Source organism: Triticum urartu, chromosome 2 (genome assembly GCF_003073215.2).
Source record: "Triticum urartu cultivar G1812 chromosome 2, Tu2.1, whole genome shotgun sequence".
Lineage (NCBI taxonomy): Eukaryota > Viridiplantae > Streptophyta > Magnoliopsida > Poales > Poaceae > Triticum > Triticum urartu.
Genome location: NC_053023.1, coordinates 296,608,537 through 296,633,727, shown reverse-complemented (window position 1 = coordinate 296,633,727; position 25,191 = coordinate 296,608,537). Strand labels below are relative to the sequence as shown.

The following is a 25,191-nucleotide window of genomic DNA, read 5'->3' as shown; positions in this document are numbered from 1 at the left end:
CAAAAGGCACTGTCTTCATTTTTCTAGATAAGTTCTAAATCACTTTTGATCTTTTTCATCCTATCAAAATTAGCCACAGATAATTGCTGGAACTCAGATAAAATGTCCAAAATATCAAACTCCACAAGGAGAGCCTTTCTTTTTTCTTAATGGAAGCTTCCACATTAATATTCCAGGGCCTTTCATGAATTTATTAGAGAACACCCAATTCTCATAGACTTCAACGTTAACAGTCAAATTCATATATGTGTGTTCCTCGGGAGATGCTCTGCAGGACAACATCTCTGCTTACTCAAATAAGCCACTTGGTACACATTAAGATAAATATCAACCTGCCATGCAGATCAGGAGAGTATTGCATCTTCATGGAGTGGGATAATTAAAATAGGGATACTCTCCTCTCAGCTGACCAACAGTTTGTCTCCCACTTCTACTTCACGGGATCTCCGATCACATAGAGTGGGTTACCACTATGGACAACTCATGCGGTGGGTCTCAGACCCATCTCCATCGATGCATTATCTATCACATTACGTGATAGACTCTTTGTGAAGGGATCTGCCAAGTTTTTCGACGTTTGGATATAATCCAACGTAATAACTCCGGAGTTCCTCAGTTTTCTGACAGATTTTAGTCTCCTCTTCACATGCCTTGAGGACTTCATATTGTCCTTAGAACTGTTTATCTGACGATCACAATTTGATTATCACAGTTCATCAGGATAGTGGGTATTGTTTTTTCAACCATAGGTAAGTCCATCAAGTGCTCACGAAGTCACTCTGTGTAACATCCCAAATTTTCAATTTGAAATGTTATACATAGGTCATCATATGCATACCATATTTTATTTTGCATTTTGGTTTTGATCCTAGAAATTCTAAGCAACTCAAGGACCCACGGAGAGATTTGGGGATTTCATTTATTTTCATATTTGAATTTATCTCAAATATTGAAAAGAGCATCAATTTGGTTTTAATTATTTTTCTCTCCAAAATATTTTCGATATCAAAATAAAGAGCGGAGATAATATGATTCTCCAAAATAAAGGAAATATTAGAGAAAAAATATTAAAATCAAATAATTATTTTATTTGGATTTTTATTGCTATTTTATTCGAATTAGAAAAATATGCATTTTTAGGCCAAGAAAATGTTCACTATGTTCTAAATATTTTATTTAGATGGTAAAAATTGTTTTTGGCATTTTTAGAATTTTTTTAATATTTTTTTAGGATTTTTCCTTTCAGCGGAAATGTTTTAAAAAACTTTCTCGGACCGCACTCGGCCGCAGCCCAGCCGGCCCGTTCGGCCGCTGCCGCCACGCTTCGTGTCCGCGCCGGACTCCGGCTGGAGTTCGGGTCGCCGTCGCCGTCTCTGCCCCCTCTCCCAAGTCAGAGACCACGGGGGGGGGGGGGGGGGGAGGGACTTTATAAGCCGCAGCCCCAGGCCCCTCTCGCCACCCCGAGCCGCCCCGCCGCCTGCGCTGCACACCGCCGCCGCAGCCGCCGCCCCGCGCCGCTGCCGCAGCCCCGTCGCCGCCGCGCAGCCGCCGCCTGCGCCGCGTCGTCGCCTCGCCCCGCCGAGCCGCCGCCGCCGGACCCGAGCCGCCGCCGTTGACCTCGCCGCCCCAGATTTTTTTTGGTTTAGGTAAAAACCGTTCGGTTTTATTTTAAACCCTAGGTTTGTTTTTTTAATTTAGATCGGTTCGGTTTTCTCGATTTTTCTCGGTTTAGGCTATTTAACGAAAGTTCGTTCGTTAGTTCGTTTTAACGAACACTTTTCGCCCGTTTGCCTCTGTTAGCGGACCTTCGTCTGATAGATTTTTTCTTTTTTGTTTTCTTTTCCGCTAGGGACCTATCTACGATTATTTTTATCGCATATTAGCCCATGATCTTCAAACCCTCGCAACTTTTCAACCGTTTGTCCAAATCCAGTGAAACCAACGCCAAAATCTTCGTCTCGAAGCCCTCTTTATGTTTAATCAACTTGAACATGATTTTGAAAATTTAAAATTTGGTTTTTAGCAGATTTGTTTTCGAAATTCTTTTGATCGTAGTTTCAGTTATGTAGCTCCGTTTTGACTGATTCTTTTTGCAAATCGAACCACTTCAGTTGAACTTTCAGATTGGATCTTCTTAGTTGAGTTTTACCCTTGCATCTATGCTTGAGGGCTTATGTATGCCATTGTTTGTTTGCAATAGAATTTCCGGAGTGCGAAGCATGCTACTACGAGTCTCTAGGGTTTGCGGATTATCAGCAAGGCAAGTAACACATTGATCATACCCCTTTATTACCCTGTTTTTATGCATTAGTTACAATCCTCAAACACTGCGTGATTAGGATGTGATTAACTTGTGGGTTTGGGAAGTAGATGATGAGGTAGAACCTATTGCCCTTTTATTATCAAACCTTCGGAGTTACTTCTACGTGATGCTTATATTGCCATGCTATGCTCGTAGACATGGATTGGGTTTGAGAGTATCCATGAAAGATGTGAGATTATTATTAATGGTCCCTGTTCAAGAGTTCATCCAATTAACCAGTTAACTTGCCGATTAATACCTACTCATAGGTTCACCGAGTAGCCGATAAACCGAAAAATCATCTGATTAATTGATTAAATGGCCGATTAACTTGCCGATTAGCCAATTAATCCCCTACTCGCTAGCCAACCGAGCAGCTACCAGTTAACGATTTCCTCAACAATGTTAATGGTTAACTTAAGGTGGCTACTTAAACACGCATCTGGGTGGCTTTCAGACTGTTGACAATTTTGTTTGAGGTAGAGCCATCCAAAGCATAATGCTGACCACAAAAAGTCTGACAAAGTAAAAAAAAAGGAAAGATATATTGGCAACAGTAAAATCATATGGGACCGAAACTATGCCTATCTCGACAAAGGAGGCGGATCGATCCCGAGGTTATGCTGCCAGCTATGTTCGGCAAAAACTTTATGCCACCCGCTCCAAGTGCATACACACCGCCTAAACAACTTTCAATATTCCATTCGGTGAAGCGAAACCCACATACAAAGCCCATGCGTACATCGGTGAGCTTCAGGTACTCATGGGACCCTGCCAGTTTTGATGAAGCCATCTAACTTTTGTTGCGGGTACATGGCCAACGTCGTAGAATCGCTTTGCTTTGACACCTATATTTACTTTACACATGCATAGTAATTATAAAGATTAATATAGGGGCATAACGAACTCAATTTCAGTCTATTGCATTTAGCAATCTTGATGATAAATCCTTTAGTTGGAATCACAAGATAAACCAAGATTTTTTTTGCTGAAAAACTTTGGATCTATTCATCTTCAATCATTGCAGTACAACGAACACCAGAAATAAAAACTACATCCAGATCCGTAGACCACCTAGCGACGACTACAAGCACTGAAGCGAACCGAAGGCACGCTGCCGTCATCGCTCCTCCATCGCCGGAGTCAGGCACAACTTGTTGTAGTAGACAGTCGAGAAGTTGTCGTGCCAAGGCCCCATAGGACCAACGCATCAGAACAACAACCGCCGCCGATGTAGAATAACGTAGGTCGGAAGAATCCATCCCTAAGACACACGAACATAGACGAACAACGACGAGATACGAGTAAATCCACCAAAGATAGATCCACCGAAAACACACCTCTACACGCCCACCAACGATGCTGGACGCACCGCCGGATCGGGGGCTAGGCAGGGAGACCTTTACTCCATTTTCAGGGAGCCGCCGCCGTTTCGCCTTCCTGTTTTTTAAACCACTTGGATGCTCCTCGATGCTACTGCGCCGTGATAAAAATTGAAACTACAATAAAAACTAAACAATAAAAATTAATGTTTCAAAGGAAGAGTGAATGAATGGCATTGGTATTACCTTTCAAGAAGAAAGGTACAATTAAAAAAATGATGACAAAAATTTACACACTATTTACACAAAAAACTACATTTTTCACAATTTGCAAGAATAATATATAATAGTGCAGCTTTTTGGACTTGAATATAATTTGCACAGATATTACATAGTACTTGCGGGTATACATAGAAGATTAATTGAATTTCTCATGTTGGTAGTATTGCCTGCCACATAACATACATATATGAACACGTCGAAGATGAATGAAAATCTCAAGATGAATTGCATTTCATAATAATATCGCTCGTGCACCCCGCACCCCTACCTCCGCGGGCGTGCGCGCGCGCGCACACACACACATTAAGAAAGAAATACAAAAATGACTTACAAAATGAAAAAAAAAGCAAACACACATTAAAAAAAAGAGTGACTTGATTTAGTTGGCGGCGGTTCGATGATGGCGTGTGTGGGCCAGGCTTCATCTCTGACATCCTACTTGGTTCCTAGTGCAGATGGTCCCTGTCATTGGTGTGAGGGATCGGTGTCCTTCTCGGTGACGGTGTTATGCCTTTGGCTTCCGCTTCCTATCCTTGACCGATGTATTGTGCTTCTATTTTCGGCCTTCTCTGTGATTCAACGCCTTCGTTCAACAACTCACTTCTGTTGTTTTGCCTTGCCGCTGCTCATGACGGTGCTTGAGTGGTCGGGCTCCCGTTGCGTCTGGGTCCGCTCTTGTTGTGTCTCCTTGGGTAGCTTGGACACCTTGATTTGGGTTCTTGGGGAACCACTTTGCCGTCCGCCAGAGTGGCACCCATCGAGCCTGGGTGAAATGGTAGTGTCCCTTTGTGGCGGTGGAGACAAATCTTTGTTGCGGACACAATACTCGCACGGTGATGCCCTTCTCCTGTGGCCTTCGTTTTTATAGCTCATCATTCACGCTGAACAGTCTCCTCACGTGGCCTTAGTAGGTTAGTTGTTGTAGGTCTAGCGGCGGTCTGGCAATGATGCGGTTTGTTCTTGGCCTTGCCTTGGAGTTGTTCTACTTAGCACCTTGTATCCCTTTTTTCATTTCCCCCTATTCTTTATGTATGTCGCTGCCCTATAATCCTGGCCAGTTGATGACTTTATTACGTAAAGTCGGACTAGGTTCGAGCTCCCTTCAGACTTGGCCGGCGCCTTTTCTCCAAAAAAACAAGACACGCATACACAGATCGTCACGACCAGGTGTGGCGAGGACACTCACATGTAACAAGCGCAAGTGAATAGTATCTCTAATAAAAATCGCCAGAAGGACCAAATGCACATCGGGCGGCAAGTACCTAGTACTGGCCAGGCCACCATCAGCGGCAGATACCCTTGGAATGTGCGAACTACACATCCATCGGAAGACAAATCCAACGTTCCATCGTATACTTGGAAACATCTACTTGGAACCTTAGTTTAACCCCCATAAGTAGTGACCACGCTCTAACGAATCCTCTCAGCAACAAGTGCCAAGAATTATTATGGAGGCCATCGAGAAGCCCCACGTCATTTGCCTGCCGTCCCCGGCGCAGGGCCACATAACGCCGATGCTCAAGTTGGCCAAGATACTCCATACCCGGGGCTTCTACGTCACCTTCGTCAACACCGAGTTCAACCACCGCCGGCTGCTCCGCTCGCGCGGACCAGCGGCGCTTAATGGCCTCCCGGACTTCCGCTTCGATTCGATGCCGGACGGGCTCCCGCCATCCGACGAGGACGCCACCCAGGAAGTCGGTGGACTATGTTACTCCATCATGACAGCCTTCCTGCCCCACTTCATGGCACTTCTTGGCAAGCTCCGTGACCCCAGCTCCGGAGTGCCGCCTGTCACCTGCCTCGTCGTTGACGGTGTCATGTCGTTCGGCTATGATGCTACGAAGGAGATCGGCGTGCCATGCGCCGCGCTGTGGACGTCTAGCGCCTGTGGGTACATGGGGTACCGCCACTATCGGCAGCTCATAGAGCAGGGTTTCGTTCCTTTCAAAGGTACGTACGTGTCCCGTTTTCAGAATCGACATATATATGTGTGTGTGTTTTGATGAGTGCGTTTTGTGCTGCGGCTTGCGTCCAGATGAGTCACAGGTCACGGACAAGGAACACCTTGACACGGTGGTGCACGGCGTTGAGGGCATGTGCGATGGCATGCGCCTGCGCGATTTCCCTAACTTCATACGGACGACGGACCGCGAGGACGTGCTGCTGAACTTCATCATGTACATCTCTGAGCGGTTATCGCTCCCGGACGCGGTGTTGCTCAACACCTTCGATGAGCTCGAGGGGCCGGTGCTGGACGCTATGCGCGCCATCCTCCCACCCATGTACACCGTTGGCCCGCTCCACCGCTACGCTAGCCTCGTGGTACCGGCAGGCACCTCGGTTGACGACCTCGGGTCCAACCTTTGGAGGGAGCAGGACGGCCTACTGGAGTGGCTCGACGGACAGAGCACCCGTTCCGTCGTGTACGTCAACTACGGCAGCATCACTGTCATGACGAACGCGGAGCTTCTCGAGTTCGCGTGGGGGCTTGCCAACTGCGGCTACCCGTTCATATGGAACATCCGGCCAGACCTCGTGAAGGGCGACACGGCCGTGCTACCGCCGGAATTCCTTTTGGCCATCGGCGGCTGCTCCATGCTGACAACATGGTGCTCGCAGGAGAAGGTGATTGCCCATGAGGCGGTGGGGGTTTTCTTGACGCACTCCGGGTGGAACTCGACCCTGGAGAGTATCTGCGCCGGCGTGCCAATGCTGAGCTGGCCCTTCTTCGCGGAGCAACAAACCAACTGCCGGTACAAGTGCACCGAGTGGGGGAACGGGATGGAGATCGGCGGAGAGGTGAAAAGGGCAGAGCTCGCGGCGATGATACGGGAGGTGATGGAGGGGGAGAAGGGGCAGGAGATGAGGAAGCGTGCGGCGGAGTGGAAGGAAAAGGCCGTGCGGGCGACTATGCCAGGTGGACCCGTGGAGGTCAGTCTGGACACGGTGATTTGCGATGTACTCTTGGCAAGATTAAATAAACTCCCAAAATGATGGAAATGAAAGCAATGCCCGGAGTGCCTGCAGCCTGCAGGTGGGTAATTAACTAAATGTTGCGTACCAGGATCGCAGGCAGGTTTGAGATGCAAGAGATCAATCGTACAATCAAATCAGATCAAATAGAGACGTTCTTGATCTTGTATTCCGCATGGTGTAGATCTCCTCCTATAAAGAATTACAAATTTAGAAATGCAGCAACAAAAGTGTAATCTGAATTTGTATGTAAGTTACAACATTTCTAGTCTAGAACTTAACTGAGATTAGATACTGAAAATTAACCCCAACTCCCTAAAAAATACAAGTTAAAGGATACATCACCGGTGTGTACTTACTAGTTAGGTGTGCCAAGTCTATACGGATTATTCACAACTGATGAGAGACAACTTGTATTATCATAAACCCGAATAGCTACAAAATTGGGCTTGCAAAAGTAAAAGTACAAACATGAGTATTTTTGTTGTTGAAGGTACTGTAAAAATATTGATTTGCTCAATAGCAATATGTTAAATTTTCTTTTGGCTTAAATGATCTTCTTGACAATTTTTGGTATGCTATAGCGCACGTAGGGTGCCATCACGTCAGGGGGGGACACCCTGGTGGTGGAGGGAAGATAGCAGCGGTGCAGAAGTATTTGGGCCATGCAAAAATGGAGCGTGAAAAAGATGATAAGTACATAATGGCATTTTTTGGAGCAGTGATTTTGAAGCAATTGGAGTGTTATCTATCTAATTATCTCTACTATACTAGTTTATCTATATATTTTCTGTCTCATTCCATCAGATGTTTTTGAAAGAGATAGCTGTTTTGTGTGTCCCCTCTATGGTGTCAAAGTGCAAACAAATGAAACACATACCAAGAAGAGAAAAAAACAAGACCATTTCGGTTGTCATGTCATTTCTTAAAACAGCTCATGAGACAAACATGAGTAAAAGTACAAAATTAAAAGTGCAATGTCCCTTTTAAACCTTGGTTTTGTAGGGTTAGTCTAAATCGATCCCTAACCTTCACACCCCAAAATCTGGCATCATGAACGTGTCGATCTTGGTTGATCCCGGTCGTAGCTGTCAAAATCTTGTTTGGGCCCTGGGACTGCTGATGTGTCCTAGAGCAAGCTTTCTCATCTTTTTGGCTCTCTACAATCCAATTTTGCATCCATGGTGGAAGATGCCATTGATGATATACCTCAACTCTCCACTGAGGAAGTTTTGTGTTGACAACACCTGCCCTGAAAAAAGAGGTATTTGACATCATATCTCAGATGAAGTGTAATAAAGTGTTGGGACCAGATGAGTCCCTCACCGAGTTCTATCAGAAATGTTGAGGGTCACTAAGGGTGATCTTCTTGCAATGTTTGAGGATTTATACAACTTTGAAATTATCACACGCTAACCTACGAAAGTAGATGATATACATATTGAGTAATCTAGACCCATCTATTTGTTGAACGTTAGTTTTAATATCTCTATATAGGTGGGGACTAATAGATTGTCTACTATTGCTCATATGGTAATGCATCCAATGTAGACTGTCTTTATGCCTGGACACAATATTCTTAAGGGCAGGGTTATGCTTCATGAGACAATCCATGGTTCCAAACTAAGAAACTCGATGTATTTATTTTTAAGGTGGACATTTAAAAGGCCTACGGCAAAGTAAAGTGTCCATTTTTTCAAAAAGCCCTTCGCATGAAAGGTGTTGCAGATGAATGGAGGAAACAAGTGCTTCTTACGTTTATGGCCATGGTGTTGGGGTTAATGTAGTGATGACATCGATCATTATTTCCACAACACACACAAGGGATTGAGGCAAGGTTACCCCATGTCGCCAATTTTATTTAATATTGTTGTTGGTACGTTGGTAATTCTCGTAGCAAGGACTAAGAAGGATGGTATGGTTGGGGGCCTTATTTTGCATCTGGTTGATGGAGGTGTGTCTATCCTCCAGTATGCAAATGACACTGTCATTTTAACATGGCCTTCAAAAAGCGATTCATATGAAGTTGATCATGTATCTTTTCGATCAACTATCGGGTCCCAAATTAATTTCCACAAAAGTGAGTTCTTCTATTTTGGTAAGGCCAAAGAGGAGGAGAGTCATTACAGGCAACTGTTGGGCCGTGATCTGGGATCTGTTCCATTTACGTACCTCAGAATCCCCATTCATCACTGTAAGCTCACTAACAAGGAATGTAAAATTATTGAAGACCACTTCAAAAAAAATTCTGTAAGGGTGTGTTTTTGTCATATGGAGAACGACTTACCCTCAATAACGTTGTCCTTACTAGTCGTTTTTTAGACAACTAAATGTGTGTTGAAAAGGCTAGACTTTTGTCGGTCTAGGTTCATTTGGCAATGTGAGGGCGAGAGGAGCAAGTACATATTTGCTAAATGGGACATTTTGTGCATGCCTAAGGATCAAGGTGGGTTGGTAATTTAAAACCTCAAAATTGGAGGAAGAAAAAATAAGCTTACTCAACAAATGGTTGCATTAGCTATTTAAAGAGGAATGTGTTTTGCAAGAGTTGCTTCATAACAATACCCAAACTCGAAAACGCTATCCCAGGTAGATACTAAACTGAGTTAAATGATCTTATTGACAGTTTGGATATATCACCTAAAACACTATAATTGCTACAACTAGGTAGACATAGTTTTGCACAACTTCAAGGAGGACTTTCAGTTTGACATGTCGTCTCTTTTTTATGCAACTAACAGACACTTGAGAGCTGTGGGTGGGATGTTGTCGGCGGTCGTGGAGGTATCTTGATGATGGTGAACAGATGCCCTACATTGGCAGATCGTTCAAGATAAATGGTTTTGAAGGCAAACTCGACGCCTGCAACGTCAGGAAAGTGAAAGTGAAACTATCCCTAGGTGGTTTTGGTAATTCATAACAACATATAGCTCATTGAGCTAATACTATTCCAAGATGATTATTTCAGGAAAGCTCAATGATTGGCATGGCATGGATATGAAAGTGGAACCCTCAAAATGCTAAGGACAATGGATTGGCTCAAGCTCAAAAGCTCAAGACTCTTCATTTTATATTTTAGTGATCCAAGATCACATTGAGTCCATAGGAAAAGCCAATACTATCAAGGAGGGATGAGGTGTTGCTTAATGAGCCTCTTGCTCCATGTGCTTAATGATATGCTCCAAAACCCTCAACTACTTTCCCATATCCACATATGACCTAAACTCTAAGCCAAACTCGGTCCTACCGATTTTTCCTATCCGGCGCCACCGAGTTTCAAATTGTCATTAGCCACTGCCAAACCCTAGCAATTCGGTCCTACCGATAAGGATCTCGGTCCCACCGAGATGGGGTTGCAAACTCTCTGTTTCCCTTTCGTAACTTTTCGGCCCACCGAAAGAGCGAATCGGTCCCACCGAGATTGCAATGTAAACTCAGTGTTTCCCCTTTGTAACTTTTCGGTCTCACCGAGTTCCATTCGGTCCCACCGAAAGAGCAAATCGGTCCACCGAGTTTGCCTGACCAACTCTCTGGTTAGCTAATTACCAAACTCGGTCCCACCGAGTTTGTGTAATCGGTCTCACCGAGATTACGTTATGCCCAAACCCTAACCGAATCGGTCTACCGAGTTGCATGTCAGTCCCACCGAAATTCCTAACGGTCACTAGGTTTACTACTTCGGTCAGACCGAGTTTATATTGATTCGGTCCCACCGAGATTGGAAAACTGTGTGTAACGGTTGGATTTTGTGTGGAGGCTATATATACCCCTCCACCTCCTTCTCATTCGATGAGAGAGCCATCAGAACACACACATCATTCCACTCATATGTTCTGAGAGAAAACCACCTACTCATGTGTTGAGATCAAGACATTCCATTCCTACCATATGTAATCTTGATCTCTAGCCTTCCCAAGTTGCTTTCCACTCAAATCTTCTTTCCACCAAATCCAAATCCTATGAGAGAAAGTTGAGTGTTGGGGAGACTATCATTTGAAGCACAAGAGCAAGGAGTTCATTACCTACACACCATTTGTTACTTCTTGGAGAGTGGTGTCTCCTAGATTGGCTAGGTGTCACTTGGGAGCCTTCCGACAAGATTGTGGAGTTGAACCAAGGAGTTTGTAAGGGCAAGGAGATCGCCTACTTCGTGAAGATCTACCGCTAGTGAGGCAAGTCCTTCGTGGGCGTTGGCCATGGTGGGATAGACAAGGTTGCTTCTTCGTGGACCCTTTGTGGGTGGTTGCTTCTTCGTGGACCCTTCGTGGGTGGAGCCTTCGTGGACTCGGCGCAACCGTTGCCCTTGGGTGGAGCCCTGTGTGGACTCGCGCAACCGTTACCCTTCGTGGGTTGAAGTCTCCATCAACGTGGATGTAGGATAGCACCACCTATCCGAACCACGGGAAAAACATCCGTGTCTCCAATAGCGTTTGAATTCTCCAAACCCTTCCCTTTATATTCTTGCAAGTTGCATGCTTTACTTTCCGCTGCCAATATACTCTTTGCATGCTTGCTTGAATTATGTGATGATTGCTTGACTTGTCCTAAAATAGCTAAAATCTGCCAAGAACTAAAATTGGGAAAATGTTAAGTTTTTATTTGGTCAAGTAGTCTAATCACCCCCCCTCTAGACATACTTTCGATCCTACAAGTGGTATCAGAGCTTTGGTCTCCATTTGCTTGATCTCCATAGCTTTTGGTGGTCATAGCCTTGGTTTCACAACCTAGGAGAGTATGGCGTCTAGCGAGGGAAATTATCACCGTAGAGGTCCTTACTTTGATGGTACTAATTTTGCTAGTTGGAAGCATAAAATGAAAATGCATATTCTTGGACATAACCCCGCCGTTTGGGCTATTGTGTGTATTGGTTTGCAAGGTGAATTCTTTGATGGGAAAGAAGCAAACCGTGAAGCTACCGCGGATGAGTTGAAGATGTTGCAATACAATGCTCAAGCTTTTGATATTCTCTTCAACGGATTGTGCCCCGAAGAATTCAACAAAATCAGCCGCCTTGAGAATGCAAAGGAAATTTGGGACACTTTGATTGATATGCACGAAGGTACCGACTTCGTCAAGGAATCCAAGTTGGATGTGCTTCAAAGCCAACTTGACAAGTTCAAGATGAAGGATGGTGAAGGTGTCGCCGAAATGTACTCTAGGCTTGCTCTCATAACAAATGAGATTGCCGGCTTAGGAAGTGAAGAGATGACCGATAAATTCATCATCAAGAAGATCCTAATAGCCTTGGATGGGAAATATGATACCGTGTGCACATTGATCCAAATGATGCCAAATTACAAAGATCTCAAGCCAACGGAGGTGATTGGAAGGATTGTTGCTCATGAGATGTCACTTAAGGATAAAGAAGAACTTCACAACAAATCAAGTGGTGCCTATAAAGCCTCATGTGAAGCCCCTACATCATCAAGTGAGAAACAAGACTTCAATGAAGAATTGAGCTTAATGGTGAAGAACTTCAACAAGTTCTACAAGAGTAGAAGCAAAGATAGAAGATCCAAATCAAGGTCCTACAATGACAAAAGATCTTCTAGTCGAGAGCGAAACTGCTACAATTGTGGAAGACCCGGACACTATTACAATGAGTGTACGGCTCCCTACAAGAGAAGATAAGATTCTCCAAAAAGAAGAAGCAAAGGATCACCACCAAGAGAGAGAAGGAGTAGAGATGATCGTTATGAACAAAGATACTCACGGAGAAGCAAGGACTCGGAAAGGAAGGAAAAATCATCAAGGAGCTACACAAGACGAAGACATCAAGCTCATGTTGGTGAATGGGTATCCGGCTCTGACTCCGACAGCCACTCTGAGAGAAGTTATCACTCCGACTCCGAAGATACTCAAGATGAAGGTGTTGCCGGTCTAGCACTTGTGTCATCCAACTCCTACGACATATTTGACTCACCAAATGAAGGAATTGGAAGATGCTTCATGGCCAAAGGTCCTAAGGTAACACACCCCGAGTATGTTGATTTCAATAGTGATGAAGATGACTTGTTAGGTGATGATTTGATTGGTGACAACTCTAGTGATGAATACTATGATGAAAGACCAATTAATCATGCTAATCAAGATAAAACGAATGACAATGATAAGGAGAAGATTGAGGCTCTAACTAAAGAACTAAAAACTCTTAAGTTAGCTCATGACACTATCTTCGAAGATCATCGAGAACTTTTAAGGGCTCATGAGAAGCTACGCTTTGAAAAGCTCAATCTTGAGCAAGAGCATGAGTTCTTAAAGGCAATCAATGATGATCTCTGCAAGAAAAGTTCTTCTTACATTGCCAAGCGTTTACTCTTATCCACTTACATGCGTCAAGTCAAATCTAACAAGAAAGATTCCTCCTCTAGTAGTAACAATGATCATGCCAAATCCAATATTGTTGCTTCTAGTAGTTCTCTTGATTCCACTAATGATTCTCTTAGCCAAGTTACACTTGAGCAAGAAAATAGCTTATTGAAGGGGATTATAGAGAAAGGAGTGTACAAGAGCCTTGCCGGGAGTAAGCAATTCGAGGAAATTGTGCGCAAGCAAGGAATGCACCGGAAGAATCAAGGTGTTGGTTTTGAACGAAAGTTCAATGCCAATGGAGTTGAATGGGAAGAAGATCAATACCCCAAGACGAAGTTTTTCCCTCAACAAGAGAAGTATACTTCTTTCAAGGGGACACAAGCTCAAGATGATCTTCCACCACAAGACTACGAGCAAAAAGGCAAGGACAAGCTTCAAGAGGAAATTGATGCATTTGAAGAAGCTCCTAAGACCTTAGTCAAGTGGATTCCCAAGACTACTTCAAGTTCCACTTCATCAAGTACGACTACAACTCCAAGGATTCCCATCAAGATGATGTGGATCCAAAAGAAGAAGAACTAGAGAGTTCTTGAGGGTGACTCCGCCAACATACTTCACTCTTATCATTTTGGCAAGAACAAGTGCAATCAACTTCCACATCTTGCACTAGTTCAAGGAGTCACAAACCCTCTTGTTGGTAAGACAAGGGACAAGGTAACCTAAAGTTTTCATGGACATCATCTTTTGTGTGCATCACTCTATGTCTATGGATATCCTTGTTTGTTCCTTGTGGCACTAACCCATGTAGGTATTGAAAGTGCAATTCACTCAAAAGGATAGCTCCAAGAGATCTACATCAACATTGAGCATCCACATCTTCAATATCTACATGAAGTCATCATCGACAAAACCCAAGGTTAGTTCATCCCTCTTAGGGGGATATCACATCTAGGGGGAGCTTTACTCTAAGACTTGAGCTAAAGCAACTCTAAAGATGTGAACAAAACAATGCTTTATGTAAAAGTGGTAACCCCACTTGAGCTTAAATGATGAGTATGACCTACGATCAAGTGTTCTCACTTGACTCCTAAGTCAATATACTCATATATAGATGACCTAGTCATCGCAAATTGCTTGATAGATGCTAGAATTGGTTGTGCATGCTTTGCCACATATTTCATTTGCTATCTTATTGTGTGAGCATGTTGGTTGCATATTTTACTCATTCAAGGACATCCACTTGTTGTTTTGATTGTTTGGCTTTCTTCTTTTGCCAAGTGGATGGACAAGAATGCCTAAGAACCTCCTCTAGCTATCTATGCTTTTCTCGTCTCAAACTCTATTCATGCTGCATCACAAAATTTGATCAAGTCAGATTCGAACCACTCTATGTGAGGAGCGCTCGGAGTCCCCGATTCGTCATAGACTTAAACTTCCAAAACCTCTTTATGAATCTCGGTCTGACCGATGCTCCATTTTCGGTCCTACCGAGTTCATTAAGTTGATCTAGGTTTTTGATCTCGGTGCAACCGATTTGAACTTTTCGGTCACACCGAGTTGCAATAACTGCACACAGTTTTGCATCTCGGTGCCACCGAGTTGTTCCACTCGGTCACACCGACAGGGTCGGGCTATATATAGTGACGGGCAGAATTTTGGAAATTTCTCCGAAACCTCCTCGCCCGCGCGATAGCCTGCTCTGCCCTCGAGGTCTCCGGATCGTCTCCTCGCCGCTAGCAGCCTCCTGTCGCTGGTCTTCGCTGCCGTCAACGGATTTCTGCCCCGCCGTTGCCGCCGTAGCAAGTCCACGCCGAACTAGGGTATGGACTTGATCATTGTGCTATTCCTCAATCTGATTCCTAGCACATTGTGATTATCATGTATCTTGCCACGATTGATAAACTTCTATCCAGTCAAAACGCTCGTAGATTAGGTTTAATTCGAAAATTTTAGGGTTAGGTTTCCGCCGAAACCATTTCGGACCCACCGAGTTGAAAAACTCGGTCCCACCGATCTGGCTTTTGCCATTGCACAAGTTAAACTCGGTCTGACCGAGAATAACTTATCGGTGCGACCGATTTTGGAATTCTGTGAAACCCTAGCAGTCTCGGTGCCACCGAACTGTGACTCGGTCTGACCGAGTTCACCAGTTCTGGTGCCAAAACTGCTTCGGTGTCACCGAGTTTGAAAATCGGTAGATCCGGGATGCTTTCTATGGAAAACTAAAACTAAGTTTTTGAATTAATCTTTTGCAAAACTCTCTACTTTTTGTGATGCTTATCCACTCTATCTCTTCTATAATCTATTCACAGGGTCAGCAGTCAGTTGCAACATGTCTGATCAAAGTGACAGCCAAAACCTCTCAGAGCAGCAAGTTGTGATGAGTGAGGGCACTAGCCCCTCAAGTTCTTCTGATGATGGCAGCAGGAGCACACCCAGCAATCTGCCTAAGTCTGCCACACGTCAAAGGAAGAAGAGAACGTCTGATTCTGAGGATGAAGACTATGTGGTAGAGGAAGAGGCCACTTCCAAGAGGGTTGAGCCAGCTCAAGGCTCAAAGCCAGGCCTGAAGATCAAGAGGCCAGCAGGCAGGCAGCCAATGTCAAAGGCTAGAGCATCAACTGAGAAGCCTGCACCTGCTCCCATTGAGCCCATTGCTGCTGAGGGTAAGAAGAGGAAAGAGAGGGTAAAGAAGACTATAGCCAAAGTGCTTGGGAGAGCCTCCATCATGGTAGAAGAGGAGGAGGAAGAAGAGGTTGCTGCACCAGCACCCAAGGAAGCCAAACTTATGGGTGATGCCATAAGGTCAGGGAGAGCTGCATCCAAGCCCAAGGAAGCTCCTAAGGCTGCACCTAAGCCTAAGACAGCTCCAAAGAGAAACACAAGGAGTATACCTGCTGCAGAAAAGAACAAGGCCCCAGTGCCTAAAGCTATTGAAGAAGAGGAAGAGAGTGTCCTTCGGAAGCTCAAGCCCAAGATCCCAGACCACAACGATGCTCATCCTGTGGCTGAGGACATGAAGCTCAGGAGAGACTCAGGGCTCAGGAAATGGAGGGAAGCAGATCCATATGTTTCTAGGAGAAGGACTGCCGTGGACTACAGATTTCACACAAAGGAACAACAAGATTTTTATGAGACTGTTTTGCTTGACAAGAAGCCAATCGTTTGTGACATGAGATGGGTCGACTGGACCTATATCAAGGAGAATGAAGAGCACTATCCAGGAGTTCAGGACAGCTTCAGAGCGTGTGGAGTAGAGGACTTTGTTGGGCAGAAGCTCACAAAGTGGAACGAGGAACTCATCATGCAGTTCTACTCCACAGCTCACTTTTATCCGGATGGAAGGATTACATGGATGTCAGACGGTACAAGGTACCAATCTACAGTGGCTGAGTGGGCACAGATCATCAATGCCCCAGAAGAGCAAGATGAGGACTTGGACATCTATGCCAAGAAGAAAATGGACCATAACTCCATGTCCAACATGTACAAGGAAATTCCCAATGAAGCTCTTGACTCATTTAAGTTTGGCTCAGTGCACTATCTGCTCTCAGGATTGCCTACTATCAATTGGATACTAAGGCACACTCTGTTGCCTAAGTCTGGAGATCACAAGATGATCAGAGGTCACACGATCAACCTGCTTCATGTCTTTGACGTGCCTCAGAAATTCAAGGTCATGAGTCTCATTGTGGAAACCATTAAGAGGACAGCTGCAGATCAAAAGAGGAGCTGTGGATATGCCCCTCAGATTCAGAAACTCATCAACTCCAAGATGGGCACGGGCATATATCTTTTGGATAAGGAACACCTGCCCATCCGTCCAGATTTTGAGAATAATGAAGTTGTGATGACAGAAAATGAGCCATCATCTGCACAAGCATTTGCAAAGAAGGAGAAGGCGAAGAAGGAGAAAGCTGCCAGGATGCCTACTCAAGAGGAGGCATCTGAGTACTTCTTGAAGACGAAACAAGAGTAGCTCAGTTACTTGATTGCATCCTCGCTGAGAATTGAGAAAAGTATAGCCAACCTCACCAAAAATCAGCAGAGCCTAGAGAGGATCATGGAACAGAAGTTCTATGACTTGGATGTCAAGGTAACAGAAGTCCAGTCTGTAGTGGAGCAGCTCCAGGAGGACATGAATGAGAGGAGAGGCAGGACCACAACTCATGCTTTTTCTAGAGTGCCACGAGGCCCGAGGTCGTCTGCACTGCCAGTTGCTGACACCAGAGCTACAACGTCTGCACCAGCCACGGCCTCAGCTCCAGCGTCTACCTCAGCTCCAACTCCAGCGACTACTTCAGCATCTACCGAAGCCTTCGTCCTTGAAGTGATCCGGACTCCACCACCACCTGAAGATCAAGCCTGAGCGACGACTTAGCACTATGCATTTTCTAGGAACTTTTTGGTAACTTGTTGCCAAAGAGGGAGAAGATGTATAGATCATAGGCTTCGAGAGAGAGAGAGAGTGTTGCTTTTCTCTCTTGCTTTATTTGGTGGTCTTTTCGAAACTTTTTCTGCTTTTGAGTGCTTGATACTATGTCATTATGTGTGAGACATCGATGATCATGTGTTTGATCATAAGCTACACTTAATGTTTGCTTAATGCTTGCTTAAATATTATCATGCTATCTATCGTTTGTGATCATTCACTATTCTTGGTGATGAGTGCATGTATTTCATTCTTATCATTTTGAGCGCTCCACCAAGATGTATGTGACATGGAAGATTAACCCATGACTCTAACTCCTTGTGCATTTGCAGTCCAAAGCAAATTTTATATATGCACAAATTTAGGGGGAGCTCTTACTTGTCACATACTTCTCAAAGCGACGATATACTTCATACTTATTATCATTTGTCGAAGCTTTGATCTATATGTTGTCATCAATTACAAAAAAGGGGGAGATTGAAAGTGCAACTATCCCTAGGTGGTTTTGGTAATTATAACAACATATAGCTCATTGAGCTAATACTATTCCAAGATGATTATTTCAGGAAAGCTCAATGATTGGCATGGCATGGATATGAAAGTGGAACCCTCAAAATGCTAAGGACAATGGATTGGCTCAAGCTCAAAAGCTCAAGACTCTTCATTTTATATTTTAGTGATCCAAGATCACATTGAGTCCATAGGAAAAGCCAATACTATCAAGGAGGGATGAGGTGTTGCTTAATGAGCCTCTTGCTCCATGTGCTTAATGATATGCTCCAAAACCCTCAACTACTTTCCCATATCCACATATGACCTAAACTCTAAGCCAAACTCGGTCCTACCGATTTTTCCTATCCGGCGCCACCGAGTTTCAATTGTCATTAGCCACTGCCAAACCCTAGCAATTCGGTCCTACCGATAAGGATCTCGGTCCCACCGAGATGGGGTTGCAAACTCTCTGTTTCCCTTTCGTAACTTTTCGGTCCCACCGAAAGAGCGAATCGGTCCCACCGAGATTGCAATGTAAACTCAGTGTTTCCCCTTTGTAACTTTTCGGTCTCACCGAGTTCCACTCGGTCCCACCGAAAGAGCAAATCGGTCCCACCGAGTTTGCCTGACCAACTCTCTGGTTAGCTAATTACCAAACTCGGTCCCACCGAGTTTGTGTAATCGGTCTCACCGAGATTACGTTATGCCCAAACCCTAACCGAATCGGTCCTACCGAGTTGCATTTCAGTCCCACCGAAATTCCTAACGGTCACTAGGTTTACTACTTCGGTCAGACCGAGTTTATTTATTCGGTCCCACCGAGATTGGAAATCTGTGTAACGGTTGGATTTTGTGTGGAGGCTATATATACCCCTCCACCTCCTTCTCATTCGATGAGAGAGCCATCAGAACACACACATCATTCCTACTCATATGTTCTGAGAGAAAACCACCTACTCATGTGTTGAGATCAAGACATTCCATTCCTACCATATGAATCTTGATCTCTAGCCTTCCCAAGTTGCTTTCCACTCAAATCTTCTTTCCACCAAATCCAAATCCTATGAGAGAGAGAGTTGAGTGTTGGGGAGACTATCATTTGAAGCACAAGAGCAAGGAGTTCATTACCTACACACCATTTGTTACTTCTTGGAGAGTGGTGTCTCCTAGATTGGCTAGGTGTCACTTGGGAGCCTCCGACAAGATTGTGGAGTTGAACCAAGGAGTTTGTAAGGGCAAGGAGATCGCCTACTTCGTGAAGATCTACCGCTAGTGAGGCAAGTCCTTCGTGGGCGTTGGCCATGGTGGGATAGACAAGGTTGCTTCTTCGTGGACCCTTTGTGGGTGGTTGCTTCTTCGTGGACCCTTCATGGGTGGAGCCCTCCGTGGACTTGCGCAACCGTTGCCCTTGGGTGGAGCCCTGTGTGGACTCGCGCAACCTTACCCTTCGTGGGCTGAAGTCTCCATCAACGTGGATGTAGGATAGCACCACCTATCCGAACCACGGGAAAAACATCTGTGTCTCCAATAGTGTTTGAATTCTCCAAACCCTTCCCTTTATATTCTTGCAAGTTGCATGCTTTACTTTCCGCTGCCAATATACTCTTTGCATGCTTGCTTGAATTATGTGATGATTGCTTGACTTGTCCTAAAATAGCTAAAATCTGCCAAGAACTAAAATTGGGAAAAGGTTAAGCTTTTATTTGGTCAAGTAGTCTAATCACCCGCCTCTAGACATACTTTCGATCCTACAGAAAGCCATTCTTGTATCCACTGGTATTTGCATAAGCAGTAGCAGGCTACTGCCAGTTCAGGTTTTCTCTGGAGAGCACTGAATTCAATCGGGTAATGTACTGCATAATCCAGTTCAAAGACTTAGTTTTGGGAATGGACCAAAGCTCGCAATGAGGAATGGGTGTTAATTGTCAAGATTGGGATTAATTGTTTGCATGGAAGATAACATCTAAAATAATACTAAAACTTAACCCCCCCCCCCCACACACACACACAAAATGCAAGTTAAGGCTTGCTTCTCCAGAGAGTACTTACTAGTTAGTAATGTACTCCCTCTGTAAACTAATATAAGAGCGTTTAGAATACTAAAATAATGATCTAAACACTCTTATATTAGTTTACAGAGGGAGTAAAATTTATATGGGTTATTCACATCTGATGTGAGATGTATTGAGGGACTCATTTTCTACATAAAGTTATGCACTCTCCACATTTTCTTCATAAAGTAATGCCTCTTTCCGTTTCAATTTTCTAGGTGTTGGTTCTTGCGGGATGCAGTTATTGTATTGTAGTTTGCAAGATTTTTATGAAGAGATGAATTACCCTTCGACTTCTATTTTCAGAAACCAGAAAAGCTACAGAAAAATTATTGTATTTTATAAGTACTTACATTTACAGATGTGCCCGAATTTGGTTGCTCATGGTACATCAAGATATTCATTTGTTCAACATAGCAATAGCAACCTGTTGAATTTCCTTTTGTCTTAAATGATCTTATTGACAGTTTGGGTATGGTGCATGTATGGTCCAGTGCACAGAGGGTGGTGGCTCGTCGGGGAGATAACCTTGTGGTGGAACGAAGATAGCAATAGTAGAGAAGAATTTGGGCCATACAGAAACACAGTGGAAAAAATATGAGATGTATTCATGTGAAACAAATGACCATAATGACATTCTTTTGGAACTGTACTTTGGTAGGATTTGGAGTGTTATCTGTCTGCTATTCTAACTTTTCTATATATTTGCTTTGTTCCATTTCGTCAGATGTTTTGTAGGAGATGGGTGCTTCATGTGTCCACAATATGGTGCGAAACGAGTGCAAACAAATGAAACATGTAACAAGAAGAGAAAAACAATGAGCACCATTCCGGCTGTCCCGTCATTGTTCAAAGTAGCTCATGAGACAAACATGTAGTAAAAATACAAAATTAAAAAAAATGTAAAGAGCAAAGTCTGTTTCTAACGTTGAACTTCTAGGGGTAATCTACATCCAAACCCCAACCTTCCTTCCCATGAATTTGGCACCAGAACTAATCTTGGTCAATCCCGGTCGTTAGTTTTCAAGAACTTGCTTGGGCCCTGTGATTGCTGACATGGCTACGTTGATAATGGAAATTACTAATGTGTCTTGGAGAAAGGGTTCTTTCTTCCTTCAGTGCATATAAAGGTTATCTCTTTAGGATGGAGGGTTGCAAAACACTGATCTCTCTTGTAGCCCTACAGACCCAACACGAAGTGGCACTTGAATCCTTCATGCAGTAGTGATCAATTATTGATAGCGATGGGTATGAAGAGGCGGTACTGGTCTGCCTTACAGAGTGTGATGAAAGAGATGGAAATAAGAAGATGAGGAAAAAGAACTCCTCATGTACTAATTAACCTGCTATGGTTATCCAAAGCAATTGATTTTTTCTTCCCGATGTCTTCTATTCTCAAAGCTATATTATCTCAGTATCCTTAAATTTAAGGATATATGCATATGCTTCTCTGTCGACAAGATGTTGGTAATGGTTCACTCATGTTCCTCATCGCTATCAGTGTGGAAAACAAGGGCTTTGACTGAGTCAGGAAGGCGAATGTGAGCTAATTGAGCGATAGAGGTATATATGTCACCCAGAGAGAGAGAGAGAGAGAGAGAGAGAGAGAGAGAGAGAGAGAGAGAGAGAGAGAGAGAGGGAGGTATATATGTGTGTGTGCGCGCGTGAGAAGTACATGGTGGCCTCATTTAAAGAGAAATTAGTATTTTTTTTGCGGGAGAGAAATTAATATTGTTGGTACAATTACAAATCAAAGGAGCTTAGCTAGCAGCCTAGCACCCACCGTCTCATTGCCACATAAGCAAGTGTAGTATGGTCCTCAGAAACCAAAATAATTCATGCAATCAAGGACCTTATATGTCTTGACAGTACATGGAGTTCACGTGACTAAGACTAGGAAAGGGTGCCTTCAGTAACCAAAAATGTAGTACAAATAACCAAATTATCGCTGACATGTGTACTCCCTCCAGTACTTTTTAGTTCGCATATAAGATTTGTCCGAAGTCAAACCTCGTAAACTTTGACCAACTTTATAAAAAAAAATGAACATTCACAATGTGAAATCAATACCAGTAGATGCGTCATGACTTAAACTTTCATATTGTATAACTTTAACATGGTAGATACTGATATTTTTTCTTATAAATATGGTCAAACTTTGTGAAGTTTGACTTCAGACAATTCTTATACGCAGAGTAAAAAGGTCCGGATGAAGTATGTGCTCTCGAGACCACACAAATATGTGTATGTTCTTATAGATTCTAAACCGGACATCCTATCTTTCTAATTTTCGAGAGCCTGTCACTAGTGCATCGTCGTGGGCTCGTGGCTCGCTGGCTAGCCGTTGGCCCGCCTGATCGGAAACTTCCCAGAGTATTGTTGGAATGGAGGGCATCCGAATGAGTGATACTACATCTGATTGGAGCACTATCACTTGCAGAGGATTTACATGTTCAGAACCTGATGGTAGCATCTGACTGTCAGGGAGTTGTAAATGACATAGTTCATGGAACGGGAGGTCATCACTCAGCCATAGTCCATGAAATTATGAGCCGTAGAGATAGTTTTAATCAGTGCTCTTTTGTCCATGAGCCTAGGAATCATAATTTTGAAGCTCACAATCTTGCCAAATTTGCTTGTAATTTAGCCATAGGTAGACATATTTGGTTGGGTTCTCCACATAACCCAAGGCCTATGAACATTATCGTGAATCAATAAAGTGGCGAGATTTTCTCAAAAAAAAAAACATCTGATTGGAGCCAAGCGAGCGAGGGAAGCCGGCCTGGTTCATTCCATGTTCTCCTTCTAACCACAAAAGCTGATGATGAGGGGCGGAGCCAGCATCTGGCGGACCTGGGAAGCTGCCCGCCATGCCGGCATGGTGCCAAGAAGGAGCAGCCACTGAACTTTCTGCTGATGATGCATGCTTGCTTTTATTACTAATCGATCATTACTCCATTTAACCGTGTCTATCTTGGGTGTCTTGCTTGCTATTTGATATATGTAGATATTTAATATTAAGAACCTCGGTACATAACGAATGAAATGCAACAAATGTGATCACGGATTGCGTGTACACGGTTCCTTCTTTTCATACTTTTTTGCCAGGATTTCGCAATTTTTTCTTTTTGCTCAGAACCGAAACAAATCCTCGCAAAAAAAAGTACCAATAACTCGCTATTTTTGTCACAATTTTAGAGGTTCATTATTTTAGAGGTTCTAACTTTTAACATGCTATACACGGTTCTAACTTTTAGAGGTTCTTCTCTAAACCCTCGCAAAAAAAAATGTTATAATCTCTAAAAGCCACGGGAGGGAGATAGAGAAATGTCACAATTGTGTGGATAGCATGTTGAGTTATGAAAGCGTAACTTCGGTAACCGCATGCAGTAGCAATAATTCAATAATGCCAGTTGGCAGGTGCATGTGTCCTCAGAACCACAGAGGTGGCATGTATGCGTTTATAAATTATAACCCAGATATCCTATCTTCTTATCTTTAGAAGATGATAAGCCCTTGCAATAGTGCATCGTCTTGGCTTGCTGGTTTGGCTGTGTTCATGCTTGACCAAAAACTATTTCGAGAGTATCGTTGGAATGGAAGACACCGGAATGAGCGATACCTTCTAGTCAGCAGCGAATCTAGAACGTAATTGTAGGGCAGGCTCAAACAAGCGAGAGACACTGAGATGGGCCAAAAAACAGCAAATTTGCTGGGCTGGGCCCTGTATCATAAGCAGTAAAGGCCTAATTGATCTAGTTGGAGGGCAGGCTCAAGCCTATTAAAGCCTGTACAATAGATTCGCCCCTGCTTCCAGTGAAGCAAAATAAGAGAGGAAGGCTGGCCTCGTTTATCCTTTGTTCTCCTTCTAACTAACACTGCGGATGGAGAAGGGCAAAGCCAGCAACCAGCCACCCTGGTAAGCTGCCCGGGCTCACCGAAATGTTTGCTTCACGGACTCGGAGCAGCGATGTCATCGCTAGATAGTCGCAAGCCAAGACCTCGCGGGCTTCGTTTCGTGGCCCAATCAACGAGTCACACAGTCACTCCTACACTTCTTGGCCGTTCCTCGACTGCACGTCAAACCATGAGGGCTCCTCCAAAGCTCAACAGTCAGTGCACTGAAGATAAGCATGTTGTGTAGATATCTTTGGCAGATAAGGTTGCTAGCGGCCGTGTAAATCAATTCGTATGACCTTTTAAAACCTGGTGAATAGCAATCCATGATGTGGAGGCACACCCTAACCTTTCATGTGTATAAATAGTAGAGCCGGCATATAGTTGATGCATCGGAAAACAAATCTTGAGTCCCATCTTTTTTTGACATGCACGAGATGACCAGTTCTTGAGTCCCGTTGCTTTATTGATTCATATATTATGAAGCGGTACAACCATAACGTGCACACACCCGTTCTTTACATGACTATGATGCACAAAGCCAAACACACACATACACACATTGTTTAAATTCGGGCAAACTTATGAAGTCAAATAAGACCAAGAGGACGCCTAAGGCGAGATGGGTGCAGGATCCAGATACTATGCTGCCACTCATGCTGGGTAAAAGCATCATTAATCAATTCTTGCAATTGTGTACACACCACTGCATATAACGGTTTGTGTTCCTATTGTTGAAGAATAGACCACGAACAGAGCTAGTGTGTGCATCGGTAAATAACATGCCATGGAGTCGAGGTTGCACGTGGCATGGCGTCTCATCACCTTCACCATAGGGTCCTCTCAGTGGACGAGATTCCGCCCTCGGCCAAGGAGTGATGCCTGGTGCAGCATAGAGCACAAGATGACGGTGGTGGAGTGATCGACAGAGGCATCAACAACGGTAGGTCCAAGGGCGCGCCGGGCACGACGATGCCATGAATGCCGGTGGAGAGATGCATCCTGCAGGGGCAGGTGTGCCTAGCCTGTAGCTTGGCGCGGGATAGTTTTGAATTTCGGCCCAAATCCGGGCGTCTCGGTCAGGCCCATTATGTCTTTTTCAGCCAAAAAAGTTCGATTGATTTG

At 44.1% G+C, this 25,191-nt stretch overlaps 1 protein-coding gene across 1 annotated transcript; it reads left to right on the top strand.

Moving 5' to 3' along the window:
• The first annotated feature begins 5,336 nt into the window (after window positions 1-5,336).
• LOC125541482 (7-deoxyloganetin glucosyltransferase-like) lies at window positions 5,337-6,903 on the top strand. The gene is made up of 2 exons (XM_048704888.1): window positions 5,337-5,859; window positions 5,945-6,903. Exons 1-2 carry the CDS (start codon window positions 5,355-5,357, stop codon window positions 6,901-6,903), a joined length of 1,464 nt encoding a protein of 487 aa, XP_048560845.1. The 5' UTR covers window positions 5,337-5,354.
• Window positions 6,904-25,191: the final 18,288 nt, after the last annotated feature.

Coding starts and splice junctions, on each gene's coding strand:
- LOC125541482 (XM_048704888.1), top strand. CDS start 5,355: ATGGAGGCCATCGAGAAGCCCCACGTCATTTGCCTGCCGTCCCCGGCG. Junction 5,860..5,944: donor GGGTTTCGTTCCTTTCAAAG/GTACGTACGTGT, acceptor GCTTGCGTCCAG/ATGAGTCACAGGTCACGGAC.